This window comes from Oryctolagus cuniculus, chromosome 12, assembly GCF_964237555.1.
Source record: "Oryctolagus cuniculus chromosome 12, mOryCun1.1, whole genome shotgun sequence".
In the NCBI taxonomy this organism is placed as follows: Eukaryota; Metazoa; Chordata; class Mammalia; order Lagomorpha; family Leporidae; genus Oryctolagus; species Oryctolagus cuniculus.
The window spans coordinates 98,331,604-98,352,408 of NC_091443.1; the positions used below are offsets into that span (position 1 = coordinate 98,331,604).

A 20,805-nucleotide genomic window follows, 5' to 3' on the forward strand; every position below is an offset into this window, starting at 1 on the left:
AAAAAAAGAGCTGTTAATCAAGAATAAAGTACTTTGCAAATCTCTCACTTAGGAATGAAGATGAAATAAAAAATTAGAGCCTGCTGAGGAAATTTCTACTGGCCTCTTGACACACATTTCTTCTGCTCCACAATAAACTTTCCACCTCAGCTTCCTGTGACTTTCTGAAGTATGCACCTGTACCTAACTCAAGACATTGAATCCAGTTATAAATCCTCCAACAAAGAAAATGATAAGCTCTCCTATCCAATACCACTTCACTGATAGCTTCTACCCGTACACGTCCAGAATACAGAAGATGAAATACTCGTTTTATGCCACCTGAGATACTTTAATACCAAAATCATATATATTACCAGGAAAACTATGCACAAATGTCCCTCATAAACAGAGAACTCTCCAAATCCTTGAAATACAATCAAATGAAATCTAGGAATACTTTAATGTGTCATGACTAAATGGGGCTTCTCTCACAAATGAAGTGGGTTCAGTGTTAGAAAAACTCATCTATGTAATTCATGTGTGGGTGGCTAAAGAAGAAAAATAGGAAAGACGTGCAGAAATTAGCCAAACGCTGATCCAACAAAACAGATAAAAATCTATGGCAAGCATCACACTGATGTGGTGAAAGCCAGTAGAGAAGGGTTTCCCCCCAAGGAGGACATAAAAGCTAAGGACATCCGCGGTCATGGCTCCTACTTGATGTCACAGCAGGGAGCCCACTGAGTGTTGTTAAAGCAAGAAAAACACAATGAAATGAGAGAGCTGAAGGGCAGATGTTAAACTCTGGGTTTCTCGAAGCCTTGATCATCTACACATAGTTCCAAAAGCATTTTCTAAACAGCTACTAGTCACAAGAAATTACTTCAGCATGACCATGATGGGTAGAAGGGCAATGTCAAAATATCAAGTGCAGGGCTGGTGCTGTGGCCTACCAGATAAAGCCGCCACCTACAGCGCTGACATCCAACATGGGCACCTGCTCAAGTCCCGGACGCTCCACTTCTCATCTTGTTCTCTGCTATGACATGGGAAAGCAGTGGAAGATGGCCCATGTCCGTGGGCCCCTGCATGCTCTTGTGAAACCCAGAATAAGCTCCTGGTTCCTGGTTTCTGATCGGCTCAGCTGAGGCCACTGCAGCCATCTGGGGGTGAACCAGCAGATGGAAGACCTCTCTCTGTCTCTGTCCCTGTCTCTATCTCTTTCCCTCTGCTTCTGCCTTTCAAATAAATAAAAAGTCTATTGAAAGCAATTATTTATTATAAAATCAATTGTATACCACCATCAATGAACAGGCAGATACTGATATAAAAATTAATTGTATACTACCATCAGCGAACAGGTAGACACTGATTTGAAATTTAAAATAGCCTACTGAAATGAAAACTCGTAAACCCTATCAATAAAATACACAATATGTTGGCTGAAGACTAAAATGCTGATAAAGGAAACTAAAGAAGATCTAAATAAATACACTGTGCATAGGACTGGAAGACTGAATATTATTAATATACCATTTCTTCTAAAATGTTCTATAGGTTGAACACAATCTAAATAAGAAAACAAAACAAAACAAAAAAACAAACAAAAAAACATCCAGCAAGAGCTTTTGTAGAAAAAAAAAACCTGACTGTAGTTAGGAAAATGCAAGACAACTGACTATCAACTCCACCGTGAAAAACAAGGAACTGGGTGAAATCACGATACTGTCTTTCCAGACTTTCTTTTTTTTAATTTTTTTAATTAATTTTTTTTATTTTTTTGACAGGCAGAGTGGACAGTGAGAGAGAGAGAGAGAGACAGAGAGAAAGGTCTTCTTTGACATTGGTTCACCGTCCAATGGCCGCCATGGCCGGTGCGCTGCGGCCAGCACACCACGCTGATCCGATGGCAGGAGCCAGGTACTCATCCTGGTCTCCCATGGGGTGTAGGGCCCAAGTACTTGGGCCATCCTCCACTGCACTCCCAGGCCACAGCAGAGAGCTGGCCTGGAAGAGGGGCAACCGGGACAGAATCCGGCACCCCGACCGGAACTAGAACCCGGTGTGCTGGCGCCGTAAGGCGGAGGATTAGCCTAGTGAGCCGCGGCGCCGGCTCCAGACTTTCAATAAACCTACAATAACCAAGACCTTGCTTTGGTATTCGTGAAAGAACAGAAGAAACAAGTTTCAATGGAGTAGGATAGTGAGTCCAAAAGTAAACCTCATGCCAAAACGCATAAGCAAGCATTGTTAAAACTACAAAGAGAAATACACTCACAGACATCAAAACATCTCTTTCGTTAACAGATCAGCAGTCAGATAATCAGTAAGGATGTAGCTTAACAGAAAAGCACCTGAATCAACCAAGCATTGAACGGATCCTTAGCGGATGCACCGTTCTCAGCAACGCAACATGACACGCTTCTCAGACCCACACGGCACATCCACTATGACCACGTTCGTGGCTGTACAGTAGACCCCAACTCCTAAGGAAGAGGCGCCACACAAGGTAAGCTCTCAGATCACAATGCAACCTCTCTACTGAGAGATCAGTACGAAAAGGCTGGAAAATCCCAAATACTTGTGAGAACAATCAACCTACCTCAAAATGACACGTTTATAAATCTCAAATAAAAAAAATACTTCAAACTAAATGGAAACTGTATCCTGCCCATTTATAGTAATGGATGCATATTTTAGAAAAGAAGAACCAAGATCCATGAGCTGTGCTTTCACCCTAGGAGATCAGAGGAAGAACAGCAACTTAAACACTTAAAGCAAGGTAAGGAAAATCAAATCAATCATGGAGAGATACAAGTCGATGGGACTGAAAAAAAGCTCAATCGCAGAAAAACGTCGACAAAACTAACATTTGGTGCTTTGAACACATCCACAAAATTCGTGAACTTCTTCTCAGGACCAATCAAGAAAAAAGGTTCAAGTTACTGAGTTGGTTAATGAAACGGTGCCACCATGACTGCATGGAAAAAATAACTGTAAAGGAATAGTATGAACAACTCTGTGACAAAAATTATATAAGATAAATGAATTGTGTGAATGTCTTGAAACGTAGAATATGCCAAAATCCACACAAAGGGAAAAGAAAAACAGGAATGCTTCCATAATTACTAAGGAAGTTATAATTTATAATAACTAGAGTAAGACATAATTATAAAGTATCAGAAAATGTATTAGACAGATATGAGTTACTGAATTCACATACCCCGTTTCTGCTCAGCTAAAAAGAAACAATGGGCAGAAAAGTACTTACAAGACCTGCTTTGTGGCACGGCAGGTTACGACACTGCCTAGAACAATGTCATTTCATATAGATGCCAACTGGATTCCTGCCTGCTATGCTTTTTTTAAAAGCTTTATTTATTCATCTCAAAAGCAGAATTACAGAGATTCAGAGGGAGAGAGAAATAGAGAGAGAAGGTCTTCCATCCACGGGTTACTCCCCAGATAGACGCAACAGCCAGAGCTGAGCGGATTTGAAGCCAGGAGCCAGGAGCAGTTCCTTCAGGACTCCCACACAGGTGCACAGGCCCAAGGACTTGGGCCCTCTTCTACTGCTTTGCCAGGGCACAGCAGAGAATTGGATCAGAAGTGGAGCTGCTGGGACTCGAACCAATGCCCATGTGGGATGCAGGTACATGCAGGCGGCTGCTTCATCCACTATACCATGGCTCCGCCCACCCCACCCTCCAACCCTCATCAACCCAGGCTGTTCCCACTTGAGATCCAGCTGTATGCTCAAACGCCTAAGAAAGCAGAGGAAGCAGCGCAAGGACTTGGGCCCCCAAAACCACACTGGAGTACTGGATAAAGTACATGGCTTCTGCTTTGGCCTGGCCCAGCCCCGGGACGTTGGAGCCACCTGGGGTAGGAACCCACACATTGAATACCTCTCTTGCACTGCCTTATCTATAACTCTGCTTTGGAAACCAATCTTTAAAAAGAAAAAAAAATATCTAGTACTTACTATGAGGTATCAGAACCTTGGACAGGCTGGAATAGAGCACACAGGATTCTTGGGGTTTCTCTACGCTTCTGCTTTCTCTTCAGTGTGTGCAGTCTGTGAAAATTGACCAGATTACGTGCAAATTAATTCGAGTGACCCGTACCCATTTCCCTGCACACACACGTTACAGTTCTGAACAACCCAGAGAAGAGAGGCCATGAGTCAAGGACTGTTCTCATGGACATGGCCAAGGCTACTTCCAGCCAGGGACAGAAAAACCCCCAAACAGAACCAGGGATGTGGGAAAAGTTCTTGCTCTCCCAACCCCCACCACCTGCCCACCGGGACTCCTGTCACACTCCCCATGCCTTTCCTTTCCCCTACACATGTTTCTTCCCCTTGTTTCACGCCTCCCCACAATCATGCCACCTTTTCATGCTCCCCTCTTCCTCTCTCCTCCCGCCTCCCCCTTGACTGTCTTTCTCCTTCTACTATCCCCCTCAAACCCTCACATGCACACCCCTTTCCCGCTCTCTCCACCCAAGTCCCCACCTACAACATGTCAGAAAGGCCAACACAGCAAACTCACCGCAGAGAGAGCGTTTCTGTTCTTCTGGAACAGGAACTCAGTAAGAGATGTAGTCTTCCAGAAGGAGCCGAAAAAGAGGACCGAGCCTAGATTTCCAGAAGCCCAAGGTAACTGATACACCAGACTTGGGCCCCAGCATCTCCGGATCCAGGCCTGACCCTGGGGTTCTGAGTCTCACTCAGGCTCTGCCGGCAGGGTCAAGGATAGCTCCTCATTGCTTGAACAGGCTCTCAGGGAGGAGTCGCCGCACCGCAGATTTCCACCTGAGCACCTCAGGTCAGAAGGTTCGGTGCGGCCGGCGCCGCCGCTCAATAGGCTAATCCTCTGCCTGCGGCGCCTCAAGTCCTGGTCGAGGCGCTGGATTCTGTCCCGGTTGCCCCTCTTCCAGGCCAGCTCTCTGCTGTGGCCAGGGAGTGCAGTGGAGGATGGCCCAAGTGCTTGGGCCCTGCACCCCATGGGAGACCAGGAGAAGCACCTGGCTCCTGCCATCGGATCAGCGTGGTGCGCCAGCCGCAGCTCGCCGGCCCTGGCGGCCATTGGAGGGTGAACCAACGGCAAAAGGAAGACCCTTCTCTCTGTCTCCCTCTCTCACTGTCCACTCTGCCTGTCAAATAAATAAATAAATAAATAACATTAAAATAAAAATAAAAAAAGAAGGTGCCGTGCATGTGTGTGCACTTCTGGGTTGCAGCACTGTACGCAGGTGCACTCCACATGGGTGGCTGCCATGGCACCAGGGGACGCATTTGCATGATGCCACATCAACACATTCAGCGTCCAACGCCCCAGGGCCAATTATAGCCTGGCGGCTCCAGACTGTGACCAAGTGAGGCAGCGGTCGATGACCCAGGTACTCTTCTGGGGATTCACCCCCCCACACCGTGGCTATAAAGGCCAAGACTGGGACAGGCCAAAGCAGAAGCCAGGGACTTTTGATCCAATGCTTCATTCTAGGTTCAGGGACCTAAGTCCTTGGGCTGTCTCCCACTGCTTTCCCAGGTGTGCTAGAAGACAGCTGTATCCCACAGGGAACGGCTTCCAGGAGGGGCCGGGGCTGTGGGGTAGCGGGTAAAGCCACCACCAACAGTGCCGACATCCAATGTTGGTGCCAGTTTGAAAACCAGCTGCTCCAGTTTCAATGCAGCTGTGTGGTCACGGAAGGCAGTAGAAGATGGCCCAAGACCTTGTGCCTCTGTATCCTTTCAGGAGACCCCAGCAAGGCTCCTGGCCCCAAGCCCCTGGCTCCTGCCTCAGGATCCGATAAGCTCTGTCCATTGTAGCCAACTGCAGAGTGGACCAGCAGATGGCAGGCCTCTCTCTCTCTCTCTCTCTCTCTCTGTAAATCCTAATTACAAATAAATAAAAATATCTTTAAAAAGGCAATTTTTTCAAAAAGGAAAACATGCCTATAAATAAAATAATACCTCAAGGGCATCAACAATTTTATTTAGAATTTGATATTATATGCATTACCTACCCTATTAACACAGAATTTGAAAAAGAGTTTAACTCCATCTTAGAAAAGATTTTGGTACCCATTCATCTCTTCATCCTTACAAACATTCTGTATGGTATTATCTCTGACTTGTGCATGAGGAAATCTTTGTAATATATTTTTTCAGACACTTATGTACACACTTGCAAAAGGACTTGAAACACCTGTGATCTACAGAGTTCTCCACGGAACACAGATCTGCATTTAAAACATGGGTTATGTTAGAAGTAGGCCAAATCATGTCTTCCACAAAGCAAGATTGAATACAGAAAGGTATCATCTGAGGTCACTGTTGCCATTTTCTACGTGCACGTGATCATGTTGGTACTTCTTCTCTCATTTCTCAATTGTAGATACAAATTGGAAGGGAGTTAAGTCCAACTATCCCTATCTGCAGATGACATGATTCTATATATAGGAGATCCAAAAGACTCCACTAAGAGACTATTGAAACTCAGAGTAGAATGTGGTAAAGTGGCAGGATAGAATATCAGCAGCCTATTTGTATACACAAACAATGTCATGGCTGAGAAAGGACTTCAAAGACCAATCCCATTCACAGAGCTACAAAGAAAATAAAATCGCTTGGATAAATAAAACCAAGGATGTTCAATATCTGGGGATCACAACAGATTAAAGAAAGGGATAGAAGAGGACACCAAAAAAACAAATTGAGAAGCTTCTGCCCTGCAAGACTAAAGAGGCAACTAATGGAATGGGAGAAATTATCTGCAAAGTATGCAACTGATAAAGGATAAACTACCGGAAACTTTCAAGAAACTCAACAACAGCAAAACAAACCACCCACTCAAGAAATGGGCAAGGGACTTCAACAGGCTAAATATTTCAAGAAAGGAAATCTAAATGGCCAACAAACACATGCAGAAATGCTCAGGATCACTAGCCATCAGGGAAATGCAAATCAATACTACAACGGCCTTGAGGATATGGAGGGAAAAGGCACCCACATCCACAGCTGGTGGGAATGTAAACTGGTATCGCCACTGTGGAAGACAGTAGGGAGATAAATAAGAAATCTGAATATAGGCCGGTGCCGCGGCTCACTAGGCTAATCCTCCGCCTTGCGGCACCGGCACACCGGGTTATAGTCCCGGTCGGGGCACCAGATTCTGTCCCGGCTGCCCCTCTTCCAGGCCAGCTCTCTGCTGTAGCCAGGGAGTGCAGTGGAGGATGGCCCAAGTCCTTGGACCCTGCACCCCATGGGAGACCAGGAGAAGCACCTGGCTCCTGCCATCGGATCAGCGTGGTGCGCTGGCCGCAGCGCGCCAGCCACGGCGGCCATTGGAGGGTGAACCAATGGCAAAAGGAAGACCTTTCTCTCTGTCTCTCTCTCTCACTGTCCACTCTGCCTGTCAAAAAATAAAAAAAAATAAAATAAAAAAGAATCTGAATATAGACGTACCATAGGAGCCAGCCATTCCACCCCTGTGTATATACCCAAGGGAAATGAAAACAACATACGAACAAAGAGTTATTGCTGCCCCCATATTTACTAAGCTCAATTCATAATAGCAAAGATATGCAATCAGCCAAAATGCCCATCACCTCAAGACAGAATAAAGACATTATGGGTTATGTACACCATACATGCATATACAGCCTACATAGCCTGGCTACTGTGCACCCTACTGCAGTAAGCATAGGCCTGTGAAAACCTCTCTGTCTACAAAATGGTTTCATTTCCTTCAGTATGTTCCTAGGAGTGGGTACATCAAAACAGTTTTCCAGGTTGACAGGACTAATTTCACATGAGAAATTGCACTACTATACAGGTATATATTACAGAATACAGACATCGGACCCATAAACCCAATTTTACCTTAAAACACCAGAACAGCAAAGTAAATCTTAAGAAACTGGAAGGGGAAAAAAGATTGAAATGGCAGTGAATCCAACGGCATAGAAAATATCACAACAGACATTCAGTGAGACCAAACTACAGTGCTTGAAAACTCAGTCACCTGACAAAACGTGTATACACAGGAAGCAGGGGAAAAAAGGAGAACAGACTCAAGTGGCTTGACAACAGAAATGAAAGAGGGGCCGGCGCCGCGGCTCACTAGGCTAATCCTCCGCCTAGCGGCGCCGGCACACCGGGTTCTAGTCCCGGACGGGGCGCCGGATTCTATACCGGTTGCTCCTCTTCCAGGCCAGCTCTCTGCTGTGGCCAGGGAGTGCAGTGGAGGATGGCCCAAGTGCTTGGGCCCTGCACCTCATGGGAGACCAGAAAAAGCACCTGGCTCCTGGCTCCTGCCATCGGATCAGCGCGGTGCGCCGGCCGCGGCGGCCATTGGAGGGTGAACCAACGGCAAAGGAAGACCTTTCTCTCTCTCTCTCTCACTGTCCACTCTGCCTGTCAAAAAAAAGAAAGAAAGAAAGAAAGAAAGAAAGAAAGAAAGAAAGAAAGAAAGAAAGAAAGAAAGAAAGAAAGAAAGAAAGAGGACATCGCTACCAAACTTGCCAAAATAATACTCCAAAACCACTATGGAAAAACCAAGGCACAAGGATTTGGTCAACCTAGATAGAGTGGACTGAGTCTCAGAAAGACACAAACCACTAAAACTGAATACAGTGAACCAAGAATCTCTGAAGACACTTCTAATTTGAAAAAAGACTGTAGTAGCAGAGAAACTGAAACAAACAAACAAAAAATGAAGAAAAGTCCAGGACCAGATGGCTCCACCGGTGAGAACTCCCATGGAAAAGATAATTAAAATGCGTGATTCGCAAACCCTTCCAACAAGGAGATGAAGAGGAAAAGCCTTCCATTTCATTCCATCAGACCAGCCTTATCCCAACATCCAAAACAAGCACATCACAAAGAATGGCACACACATACATACCCGTCAGGAATGGGCCACATGCCTCAACAAAACATTACCAGACGCCAAGCAGAAGCACAACCACTGACAGTTACTCCGGAAATGCAAGGGTGGCTACCATACAAAATCAGTAGATCACAAAACAGAACACACATGGGGAAAGCCCACAAAGTATCCCGATAGACACAGAAAACCCAGTTCACAAAAACGTCCATGCCGTTTGCCATACTAAAACACAAATCATCACATTAGGAACGCAAGGTACACCTCGGCCTGACCAGGCTCTTTCATGAAAAGCCCACAGAGCGCTAACATCACACCCAACGCGAGGAACCCGAAACTGTCCTCCTAGACCAGGACACAGACACGCATTTTCGCTCTCGTTCCTCCCATCAACAGTCTCTGAGGTCTAGAGCAGGGCGGCTGGGCCCTCAAAAAGCAAACACACGGGAATGCGGGGCCGTTCCGGGAGGAGACCGAGCCACCTCTGCTCTCGCACAGCTGCTCGCACCCTGGGGACCCTTCCAGACGGTACGCACAGCACGACCGCGACTCCACCCGCGCCTTCGCGACCCAAGAGGCGCAGGCAGGCTGGCGGCCAAGACCCCCAGCGGGAAAACGCAACAGCCGCGCGTCACTCACCTCCAAGGGGGGTCCGGTCTGCTGGTGGGACAGAGGTCCGCGAAGGCCGTCGTTTCCGGATGGGGCCGAAGAGGAGAAATGCGCCTGGGAAATGGCGCGGCAGCCTCGGACACGCAGCCTCTCCTCATCCTGGCCTGACCCTGGGGCCGCTGGGTCTCCCTGAGGCTCCACCAGCAGCAACGAGGACGGCTCCTCTCCTCACGGCTTGTGCAGGCTCTGCGGCAGGAGCAGACGCGTGGCGCTCACTCCCAGCAGAGCACCGCCTGGCAGTAGGGACCAGGCGTGCGGGTGCACTTCCGGGTCACAGTGCCAGGCGCAGGCGCATTCCCCACTGGATGTCACCATGGCACCCTAAGACGCAGCTGCACACTGCTGCATCCCGCGTCTGAAGCCCCAGGGCCGCTTCCAGTCCCGCCTCTCCAGGCTGTGACCACGGACACAGACGCTGATGGCCCAGGTTCTCTGGACCCCACCTCCCTGCCTCATGGGAGTCCTCAATGGACCTCCTGCCTCCTGCTTCCTGCCTCCTGCCTCCTGCCTGGCCCTGAGCTGGCCGTTCATTACAGCCGCTTGGGGAGAGAAGCAGTACAGAGGGCATCAACAGCACTCTCTCTCTCTCCCTCTCTCTCTCTCTCTCTGAGTGATCGTCCATCTGGGGGTTCACTCCCGAGGTGGCTACAAAGGCCGGGACTGGGACAGAAGCCAGGGACTTTAGCCACCGCTCCATTCTGGGTTCAGGGGCCCAAGTCCTTGGGCTGTCTCCCTCTGCTTTCCCAGGCGCCTTAGCAGACAGCTGAATCCCATGACAAACGGCTTCCAGGGGGAGTGTCGGCACTGTGAGGTAGCAGGTAAAGCACCGCCACAGTGCTGGCATCCCATATGGGCGCCGGTTCGAGTACGGCTGCTCCACTCACTTCCGATGCAGCTCTCTGCTGTGGTCTGGGAAGGCAGCGGAAGACGCCCCAAGTCCTTGTGCCTCTGCACCCATGAGCAGAACTCAACAAGGATCCTGTCTCCTGGCTTCAGATACTCTCAGCTACGCCCATTGAAGCCAATTGGATAATGGACCAGCAAATGGAAGACTTCTCTCCTCTTTCTCTCTTGCTTTCTCTCTCTCTCTCCATTCCTCCCTCCCTATCTCCCTCGCTCTCATCACCTCTGTGTGTACTCTCAATGTCAAATAAATAAATAAGATCTTCAAGAAAAGTAATTTAAAAAGGAAACCATAGCTATAAATAAAATATCACATCAAATCCAACTACTAGAGTTGTTGTTTTTTTTTTTTTTTTTTTAGAATTTGGTATTATATGCATTACTTACCCTATTAACCCAGAATTTGAAAAAGAGTTTAACTTGGTTACAACAAATTTTTGGTACCCAGTCATTCTCTTCTTCCTTACAAACATTCTCTGACTTGCACATGAGGAAATCTTTGGGATTTACTTATCAGACACTTACGTACCCACTCACACAAGGACTTGAAACACCTGTGATCTACAGAGTTTTCCATGGAACACAGGTCTGCATCCCAGTCCCTGCCCTCCACAGTCTAGCCCTGCCTTTAAAGTATGGGTTATGTTGGAAATAGACCAAATCGTGTCTTCACAAAGCAAGATAGAATACTGAAAGGTAGCGTTTGAGGTCCCCTGGCTTTTTTAAAATTTTTTGGACAGGCAGAGTGGACAGTGAGAGAGAGATTGGGATAGAGAGAAAGGTCTTCCTTTTCCGTTGGTTCACTGTGCCGATCTGAAGCCAGGAGCCAGGTGCTTCTCCTGGTCTCCCATGCAGGTGCAGGGCCCAAGCACTTGGGCCACCTTCCACTGCCTTCCTGGGCCACATCAGAGAGCTGGACTGGAAGAGCAGCAACCGGGACTGAAACCGGTGCCCCAACCGGGACTAGAACCCAGGGTGCCGGCGCTGCAGGCTAGGATTAGCCAAGTGAGCTGTGGTGCTGGCCACAGTTAGTTACCTTCTAAAATACATGTAAATGCTCTGTAGGGGATCATTACTGAAGGTAACATAATGTAAAATGTTTTAAGTTAGTAAATCTCTATCCTGTTAAAAATAACTTCCTAATTCATTTGTCATCAATTTAACACATGATGAATTAAGTTGATTTCAAATAAACACTGACAAAATTAAATCTTCTTTGTTGCATTTTTCTTTTATTAAATTAATGTAACTTACTTTTCACTTTTTGTGAAAATCCGGCGCCCCGACTGGGACTAGAACCCAGGGTGCCAGCGCCGCAGGTGGAGGATTAGCCTAGTGAGCTGTGGCGCAGGCCGGTCCCCTAGCTTTTAATGGGAGCCTAATTCACTATCTCCTCTGTTCAATTTTCTGTCATTTCCTCCTGAATTTCCTGTTTTGAGTCAAGGGTGCTACCAGCTTCTTAGTCTTGGAAGTCTCCCCAAATTGTCCTGCACCCTCTCTGTGCCTGCTGTGTCCTGTGTCCATGTGAGTTGATCTCACCTTGGCCCCTCCTGCCTGGCTTGTCCTCTGTCCACGTGTGAGTTGATCTCACCTGGGCCCCACCTGCCTGGCGTGTCCTATGTCCATATGAGCTGATCTTACCTGGGCCAGTTCTTCCCCTTTCCACTGTCACGGCCCTGGTTCAAATCTCAGGTCCCTCCTGCTCTGCAAGCTGCAGCACCCTAATGTAATGCCCCATCCACTGGCTTGGCTCTTTCCAGCCTACTTGTCACAGGCTAGGCAGTTTGCACCTTCTTCTTAGCTCGGGACCTGTGGAACTGGCCTTATGTACCCTGTGAAGTCTTGGCTTTATCTCAAGGACACTCATGGTTTGCTTCAAGCCATCTTTTTAGCCTGCTTTCATACTTTCCCCATCTACATAATATGTATTTGGTTTACTGGGCATTTTTGGTTCTTGGAGCCCGTCACGTAGTTGGTGCTGTTCCTGCCAGGGCAGAAGCTCTGGGCTACTCCTTTCCCCAGCTCCCCTGCTGTTAAGAAGTCAGCAGATTCTTCATCCTCTCCTTTGGATTACCTGGCTGAGTTCTCAATGAGATCATTTCATTAGGCTCCTAGCGTCCCTTAGCTAGCTGATCTCTCCATGGGTTGTGCGCTACTGGGGACACAGACCCTGCTGTCTTTCCCTGTAAGTCAGGCAGTCTGTGTGGAGCTGAACAACTTGACACTGTCTTTTCTGAAGGCTTAATAACCCAGGCAGAGTGAGAGCCAGGAGTTAGAGGACTGCTGTTTCTCTTCAAGGGATGGAATCTCGCTGAGTGGTGTCAGGGAGGGTCTTCCTCACAGGATGATGGCTGCTTAGGCAGTGTCTGCGTGCTGCGGGGAGTGGAGTGTAATCTGGGCACGTGGTGGGAGAACTGGCAGACCCCTGACCTGGGGTGAGTCTCTGAGCCTTGGCTTCCTGATCTGTGGGGAAGGGATGGCAGTGACTGTGTGTGTCCCGAGTTTGCACAGTCCTGGATGCCTGTCGCTGCTGCCGCAGTCATCTCAGGTCTAGGAATCCCTGACATTCAAAGGCACCTTGCAGTTTCTGTCCGCCTCTGACCTTTTATGGTGCTGGGTTCTGTACCTGGATGGAGGGTGGCAGCAGATCCCAAGTTTTCTTTGTAAAAGCTTTTTGAAAATTCAAGTTGAAGCATTTAAAAATTTTGTTTGTTTATTTATGTAAGACGTTGAGTGACAGAAAAAAGAGAGGGAAATCTTCCATCCAGCGGTTCACTCCACAAATGCCTGCAACAGCCAGGGCTGGGCCAGGCCAAAGTTAGGAGCCCAGAGTTCCTTGCGGGTCTCCATGTGGGCGGCAGGGACACAAGCACTTGAGCCATCACCTGCTGCCTCCCGTGGTGCACGTGAGCAGGAAACCAGATCTGCATCATGGAGCAACCGAGACTTGAACCAGACTCTCCAGTGTGGGATGTGGGTGTCCCAAGCTGCAGCTTAACCTGCTGCACCACAATGCCTGCCACACTTTGAAGCAATTTAATGATAAATTTTAGCTTACAAATTATGTATGTTCCTTTTATAAATCTTGAAAAATATAAGTGGATAGGAAAAAAATAATTCCTCATCCTGCATCCTAACTGTGCATAGACAGGCACAATTAACATTATGTGTTTATTTAGTATTGTTTATTCTTTTAAAAAAATTGTATTGATTTTAAAAATTGAATTTATTGGCCAGCTCTGCAGCTCACTTGGCTAATCTACCTGCAGCACCGGCACCCCAGGTTCTAGTCCTGTTTAGGGTGCTGGATTCTGTCTCGGTTGCTCCTCTTCCAGTCCAGCTCTCTGCTGTGGCCCGGGAAGGCAGTGGGCCCTGCACCCACATGGGAGACCAGGAGGAAGCACCTGGCTCCTGGCTTCAGATCGGTGCAGCTCCGGCCATAGCAGCCATTTGGAGGGTGAAGCAATGGAAGTAAGACCTTTCTCTCTGTCTCCCCCTCTCTTACTGTCTAATTCTGCCTGTCAAAATAAATAATAGAAACATTTTACAAAATTGAATGTATTTTATAAATCTGTATTCTGATTTTTGAAGTAGCATAAGCCTTTTCCATATTATGAAGGTTTTGTGGGAGTGAACTAGAAAATGGGAGATCCTTCTCCTCTCTCTCTCTCTCTCTTTTCTCTCTCTCAGCCTCCTTTGCCTTTCAAATAAGATGAAAATACATTAAAATTAAATGCCTGTGATAGTGGTTTATGCTAGAGATTTGATATCGATATATGTACACATTCACACATACATACACACATATCCCAATAAGTAAATAAATAAATAAATTCCTACATAAGACCCAAAACTCTAAAATGACTAGAGAAAAGCAGAGGGAAATGTCCATGGCATTGGTCTGAGCAGTAATTCTTCAATGTGACCTCAAAGGCGTGGGCAACAAAAGCAAAAATAGACATGTGAGATTGCATACCAGAAAATCCTTCTCCAAGCAAGGAAACAAGTAACAGAGTAGAGAACCGACATGCACACACTGAGAGAGGATACTTGAAATCATTTATCAGGTGAGGGGCTACTACCTTAATACAAAGAACTCAAATGAATCAGTAACAAGAGAACAAACAGCTCCTGAATGGACATTTCTCCAAAGAAGACATACATACAAGTAACCATCGCCAAGTATGAGAGAAATGCAAATTAAAACCACACAGAGAGGCCAGTGTTGTGACAAGGCGGGTAAGTTGCAACCTGAGACGCTGACATCCCACACGGGCACTGGATTTTGTCCCACTCCCTTCACTTCCAATCCAGCTCTCTGCTAATGACCTGGGAAAAGCAGTGGATGATGGACCACGTGTTTGGGTCCCTGCATCCAGGGGCTCCTGGCTCCTGGCTTTGGTCTGGGGCAGCTCTGGCCATTGCAGCCTTCTGGGGAGCAAACCAGCAGATTAAAGGGCCCTCTCTCTGTCCCTCACTCTCTCTTCCAACTCTAACTTTCAAATAAACATACAAATCTTCAAAATCGATAAATAAAAATAAAACCATATAAGATGGCATGTCACTCCACTAGACTGGCTATTCCCACAAGACCCAAGCCACAGGTGCAGAAAGAGGGGTTAGCACACTTCTCCAGGGAATGTCGGTCAGTGCAGCATGTTGAAAACAAGCATGGAGAATCACTAAAAGCTAAAAACAACTCAAACTCTCCCAGGACCCCACCAGCCCACATCTGGATTTATGTACATGTGCATGTAAGGTGTATATGTACATGCATGTAATGTGTGCATGTGCACGCATGTGACATATGTGACATGTATATGTGTGATGTGTTTGTGTACATGAATGTGATATGTATGCGTGAATGTAATGTGTGTATGTGGTATATACAGGAGTACATATATGTATATGGCAGAGCCATGTCTTCACTCACATGTCCACTGCAGCACTGCTCACCACAGCCAAGACAACGGAAACGCATGAATGCCCCTTGGCAGGTGAACGGACAAGGAATGGGAGCTGCAACACACCCAGGAATACCCGGACCCAAAACACCCACAGGAGGGTCTGTCATTTACATCATGTTCATGGAGATGAAAGTCATGTACTGTATATGAAGACTCCAAAGTCCTTAAAACACAGGATTGAAATGTTCTTACTGGGGCTGGTGTTGCAGCACAGGGGGTTAAGTCACCACCTGTGTCCCCAGCACCCCATGTGAACACCAGTTCATGTCTTGGCTACTCCACTTCTGATCCAGTTCTCTGCTAATGTGCCTGGAAAAGGAGCAGGACATGGCCCAAGCTTGGGCCCTTGACACACACACTGGAAACCTAGATGGTGTTCCAGGTTCCTGACTTCTGCCAGGCACAGTCCCAGCCATTGTGGCTATTTGGGGAGTGAACCAGCAGATGGAAGATCTTTCTTCTCTCCCACTCTGTGTGTTTCTGTGCGTGTGTGTGTGTGCGCACATGCGTCCCTGTGTGTTTCTACCTCACCACACACCCGTAACTGCCCCTCAAGTAAATAAATAAATCTTAAAAAAACAAAAAAAGGGAAGGGGAAGAAATACCAGAGAGTTGATCTGTCTCCACCCAATGAGAACACAGCAAGAAGATGGCCGCCCTCACCAGGAACCCAACCATGCTAGCACCTGGGTCAGACTTGCAATGCTGAGAACCAGCAGAAAGTCAATGCCTGTGGCTGGGCCAGGCCAGCTGTGGGGTTTGTTACAGCAGCCTGAGCTGACTAACACAAGCCCAAGGCCTCCAGAAGAGCATGTGACAACCTGACACAGCTAATCTGTGAACTCACGTCCCCACATGGCCAGGCCTGGTGCTGCAGCAGATACAATTCCCATTGCCCCCAGCTCCGTCTCCTTACTGGCATCACCAGATGGGAGAACTCCATCATCACCACTGTGTGTCCTACCGACACAGCAGGCACACTTGCGGGGAAAATCACAGCATTCCACTCCCTTAGGACGACCACCTAGCAAATCAGGACAAGACAGTCAAGAGTGGGAATTGAGAAATTGTCTCTATAATGTGCCTGCAGTAAGCCACGCTGCTAACAAAGTAGGAGAGGTCTCAGATGGGTGAGTCACATGGCCGGTGGCAGGCACCATGGAGAGCTGGCTACAATGCACACCTGGGAGCGGGTGAGCTCTCGGAAACGAGGGAGCTGCTTACCGTCACTCAGGTCTTGCAGGAGACCCTCCTGGCAGGAGAAATCCAGGCTCACTTTCATGGTGACAGTGAAGGTGGCCGCCTGCCCAGGCTGCAGGGGAAACTGGGTGAGGGTTTCTTCCAGCTTCCAGCTCAGGAAGTCACCGTACAGCTTCTCTGCAATGGTAACAACAATAGTGATGTTGATGGTGATGGCAGAGCAGAGGCACAATGAGACTGACACCAACCCGGCTGGGAAATTCTGGCACAAGCTCAAAAACAAAGACAAGAAGCATTCAAGACGTCGGAGAGCAAAAAGTCCCAGGAAAAGTCCTGAATCAGAAGAGGCCGTGAGGCACAAAGAGGAGGGAGAATGCATCATGTTACAACCAGCTACAGCACTCTCCTTGCCTGCCCAGAGGGCTTTTCCTTCCTCAGAAGTGCTTCACTGGAGAGATGAACTCTGGGGCTGAGGCCACAGAGCCCTAGGGGCAGGGGACAGAGAGGCGGTGGTGTATGGAGGAGAAGGGAGGTGTGAGGAACATCAACCCTGACTGTAGCTGACCTGCAGGAGGCACCTGCCAACCACAACCCTAAAGGAAGGGGAGGAACAGGTGGCAAACGTGGGCTCAGTGCTAAGTGGTATCACCGAAACACCAAGAGCCAGGCAGCTGCTGTCCGCGTGCTCCCCTGAGCAGTACCTGCTAAGATCGGTGTATATACTCTCTCCCTGACTTCTGCATGGGCTCTGCTCCCCATCCCATCTTAGGAAGGGCACCACGTCCACACAGCATCTGGCACTCTGCTGTCCAACCCTGACCGCAAGCCTGTGAAACGGTGCCATTCTTTCAAGTGTAATTCTTTACATGAGTGTGGTGCACCGAGATCCTGGGATAACCACAAGGCCAGAATGTCAGTGATGCTCCAGGTCTCACACACAGAACCCTGGGAGGCCAGCATGAGCACACTCAGACACCAAACAATCTGCTTATGTTGTAGGAAACTCTGTGCCTTAAGTGATGTGTGCAAGTCACAGGCAGCGCCACGCTCAGGGACCATCTGATGCCAAACAACCAAAGCCTTTATGGCTAAGGCACAGCTGCGGGCAGGGCCAGTGAGCCTTCTCTGTGGCTACAGTGCCATGGCAAGCTACACAGCTCGGGCACCAGATTCAAGACCAGGCCCTGCCTCACAGGCAGCCCTTCCTGTTTGTTTCTTCTCTGTATTTCTGTGCTACCAGACAGAATGAAGAAAGCAGCTTCTCAAAATCCCACAGAGGGACGTGCTGCCAGAGGGAACAGGAGAAACAGATGTCAACCGTGGTGCACACATCACTCATTCTCCCCCTGAGAAAAGTGGTGTCAGCATCTTAACACCGAGTAGCACTGGGTGACGAGCAGGGACCGCTCAGCTCTGCTGTGCTTGCCGGCTTCTCCCTGCACCTGGGCTCAGCTCCAGCATCGGTGGGAAAAGACGCAGCCCAAGAAGCTCGGCCCAATCAAACCCTGCATGAATCTTCAATCACGCTGGCATGGAGTCAGCACTTCTTGTTGAAGAAAAAAAGACATCCAGCAGTGTGTGGGGGTGTGGCTACATATGTGCATGTGTCTGCATGTGTGCACACCCTCACACACGTGGATCACAGGACATTTGTTGGAAAGCTAAAACAAACAGTAGACTTTTCTGAATCTGGGACTATTTAAGCAAGAGTGAAAGTTGGCATCTTCCCAAGCCTACAAAGGAAGACTTGTTGCAGGTGAATTATAAGTAGGAGGGTTAAATCAGTAGACAATCCTGGTCTTGAAATGTGGTGGTGTGTAACGCCTCATCTCTCTGGAGGGAATGTGTATACACGGGGACGAGCTTGTCCCGTAAAAGCTTGAGGGGCCCATAAAGGCTGGCCCGATACTTCAGAGCACTAACCCTCACTGCACACTGAACATGCAAAGGAGTTCAAATAAGCCAGGAGGGGCAGAAGTCGGGCAGGAGTGGGGCACAGTGGTTAAGAAGTCACCCGCGGGTAGGTATTGTACTGCAGCAGATTAAACCTCCCTGTGGAGTACCCACATCCCATGCTGGAACACCTGGTTCAAGTCCCAGCTAATCGGCTTCCCCTATCCAGCTTCCTCTGGGAGGCAGCAGATAATGGCTCAATTACTTGAGTCCCTGCCACCAACGTGGGAGATCCGGTTGGAGGTCCAGGCTCCCAGCTTTGACCTGGCCCAGCTGCAGCTGTTGTGGGCATTTGGAAAATGAACCAGAAGATGAAAGATCTATTCCTCTGTCACTTTGCCTTTCAAATAAATATACCAACATTTAAAAAGTAAAGAAAAAAGAATTTTATTTAAAAAAAAAAACACTTGAGATGCCTGCAAGTTTGAGTTCCAGCTCCACTTCTGACTCCAGCTCCCTGCTAATGCACACCCTAAGAGTGAACCAGCAGATGGGATCTTTCTCTCCCTCTCTGTCTTCATTAGCCTCTCTGTCTCTGACTTTCAAATAAATTAAACAAATAATTTTTTGTAGTAAAATAGGTCAGGATAGCAAGGAAGACGGGAGGAGGGAAAACAGAACAAGAAACTTTTCTTTCTCTGAGGTTGGTGTCTGAAGAATGGGGGGTTATTCAGGGTGAGCACAGACGCGTTAAAGCACTGTGGGGGCCCTGCCGGGACCCTCAGTGTCTCCCAGCTGTCGGGCAGGATCAGGAAAGGACACAGGGTGCCAGTAGGTTTAGCGGCATCGGGCACTGAGACCACAAATGCAGTCCTGCAGAGAGGAGGGTGCACCAAACACCACCACTGCCAAAGCAAGCCTGGGTCCAGCGCTTCGGTGCCCAGTACTGTCCACCTGTGTCCTGCATTCTCAGGATGGCCCCAGGAGGTGAGAACCGTGGTTGACACTTGTGCAGCACCTGCTAAGTGACAAGCACTGCTCTGGGTTCTCAGGCATGGAGGATGTCACAGTGAAATAAACAGATTATCAGAGCACCCACCCTGATAGCCCTCCTGTGGTCACTGGGACAACTTCATACGGAAAAAGAATGTCAAGTGCCTCACATCTGGCACATGGAATGAGCTCTAGGGTGGGAGCTCTTCCTAATTTTAAGATAGAAAATAACTCTACCAGCGGCACAAAGAAAGAAAACGTTGCAGGCACCAGAGAAGCATTCAATCCACAGAGCAGGCATTCAGTAGGCTCGGCGGGCCCAAGGTGAAGCTGAGGCAAGAATGGAAATAGATGCTCGTTAATATCCACAGGCAAACCTGCTGCTGTCGCCATGGCCCCACACAGGAGCCTGGTGCACGTTCCCAGCTTCTAGTGCTGGTGGTCATCTGTCACCACTGGCAGCCTTGCTTTGTACAGCAAAAGAACCAGGAATTATTCCCTTTGTATATTCTGGAAGCAGATGGTTTGTTTCCATTAAGTTAATTCCACATGTAGATGTATGGCAGCTTGGGAGGAAACTAAAGAAAGAATGATGGTTTTAATTTTTCACTCCTAACTGTGTTGCTCTGAGATGGCTACACCGGGCTGTGTGTTACATGATTATCATGCTTCTGCCTCCTAAGGGTGACTACACCAAAGCTGAGAATCAGGAGACTTTGGTCCTCCTGCTGGTTCCCCGCCCACCTGCCATGTGACCTTAGTCAGTCACCTCTTCTGCCTTTACTTCCCCTGTCCATAAAAAGGAGGAGAGTAACACAGGCCCCAGGCATCCTAGGCCTAACTAGAGACAAGCCGAGCAAAGCAACACAACACAGGGACACATCAGGGGCCAGCATCTGGCTCAGCCATTAAATGCCTGGGACCCCTGCATTTCCCCTCCAGGCTCAGCTCTGCTCTGGATTCCAGCTTCCTGCCAGTGCACACCTTGGGAGGCCCTAAGTGATGGCTCACGTACTTGGATCCCTGTGACCCATGAGAGAGGCCTGAATTGAGTTCTGGCTTTGGCCTGTCCTGGCCCTGGCTGTTGCAGGCCTTTGGCCCTCTGGGAGTTAAAACAATCTATGGATAATCTTTGTCTCTCTCTCTCTCTGTCTTTCTGCCTTTCAGAGAAATGAAAGTAAATTTCTTTTTTTAAGATTTATTTTATTTGAAAAGCAGAGTTACAAAGAAAAAGAACAGAGAGAGAGAGAGAGAACTCTTCCATCTGCTGGTTCACTCCCCAAATGGCTCCAACAGCCAGAGCC

The 20,805-nt window shown here is 48.2% G+C and overlaps 1 protein-coding gene across 24 annotated transcripts in view; it reads right to left on the bottom strand.

The window, feature by feature from the left end:
* Positions 1-20,805, bottom strand: part of LOC127482730 (monoacylglycerol lipase ABHD2) — a 709,665-nt gene that overhangs the window by 571,567 nt on the left and 117,293 nt on the right. For 10 of the 24 annotated variants that reach the window (XM_070054462.1, XM_070054448.1, XM_070054451.1 and 7 more), the window contains exons 1-2: positions 4,536-5,139; positions 3,968-4,060 (exon numbers count right to left, since the gene is read on the bottom strand). Coding sequence is in view for 7 of the 24 variants with exons in the window: in XM_070054436.1 (XP_069910537.1) it covers positions 9,516-9,643 (128 nt within the window). In the remaining 17 variants the exon portion in view is untranslated. Of the gene's footprint in view, positions 1-3,967; positions 4,061-4,535; positions 5,140-9,515; positions 9,732-16,639; positions 16,793-19,878; positions 20,080-20,805 lie in introns of those variants that run through there. The other 14 variants (XM_070054436.1, XM_070054437.1, XM_070054434.1 and 11 more) reach the window with 6 other exon arrangements.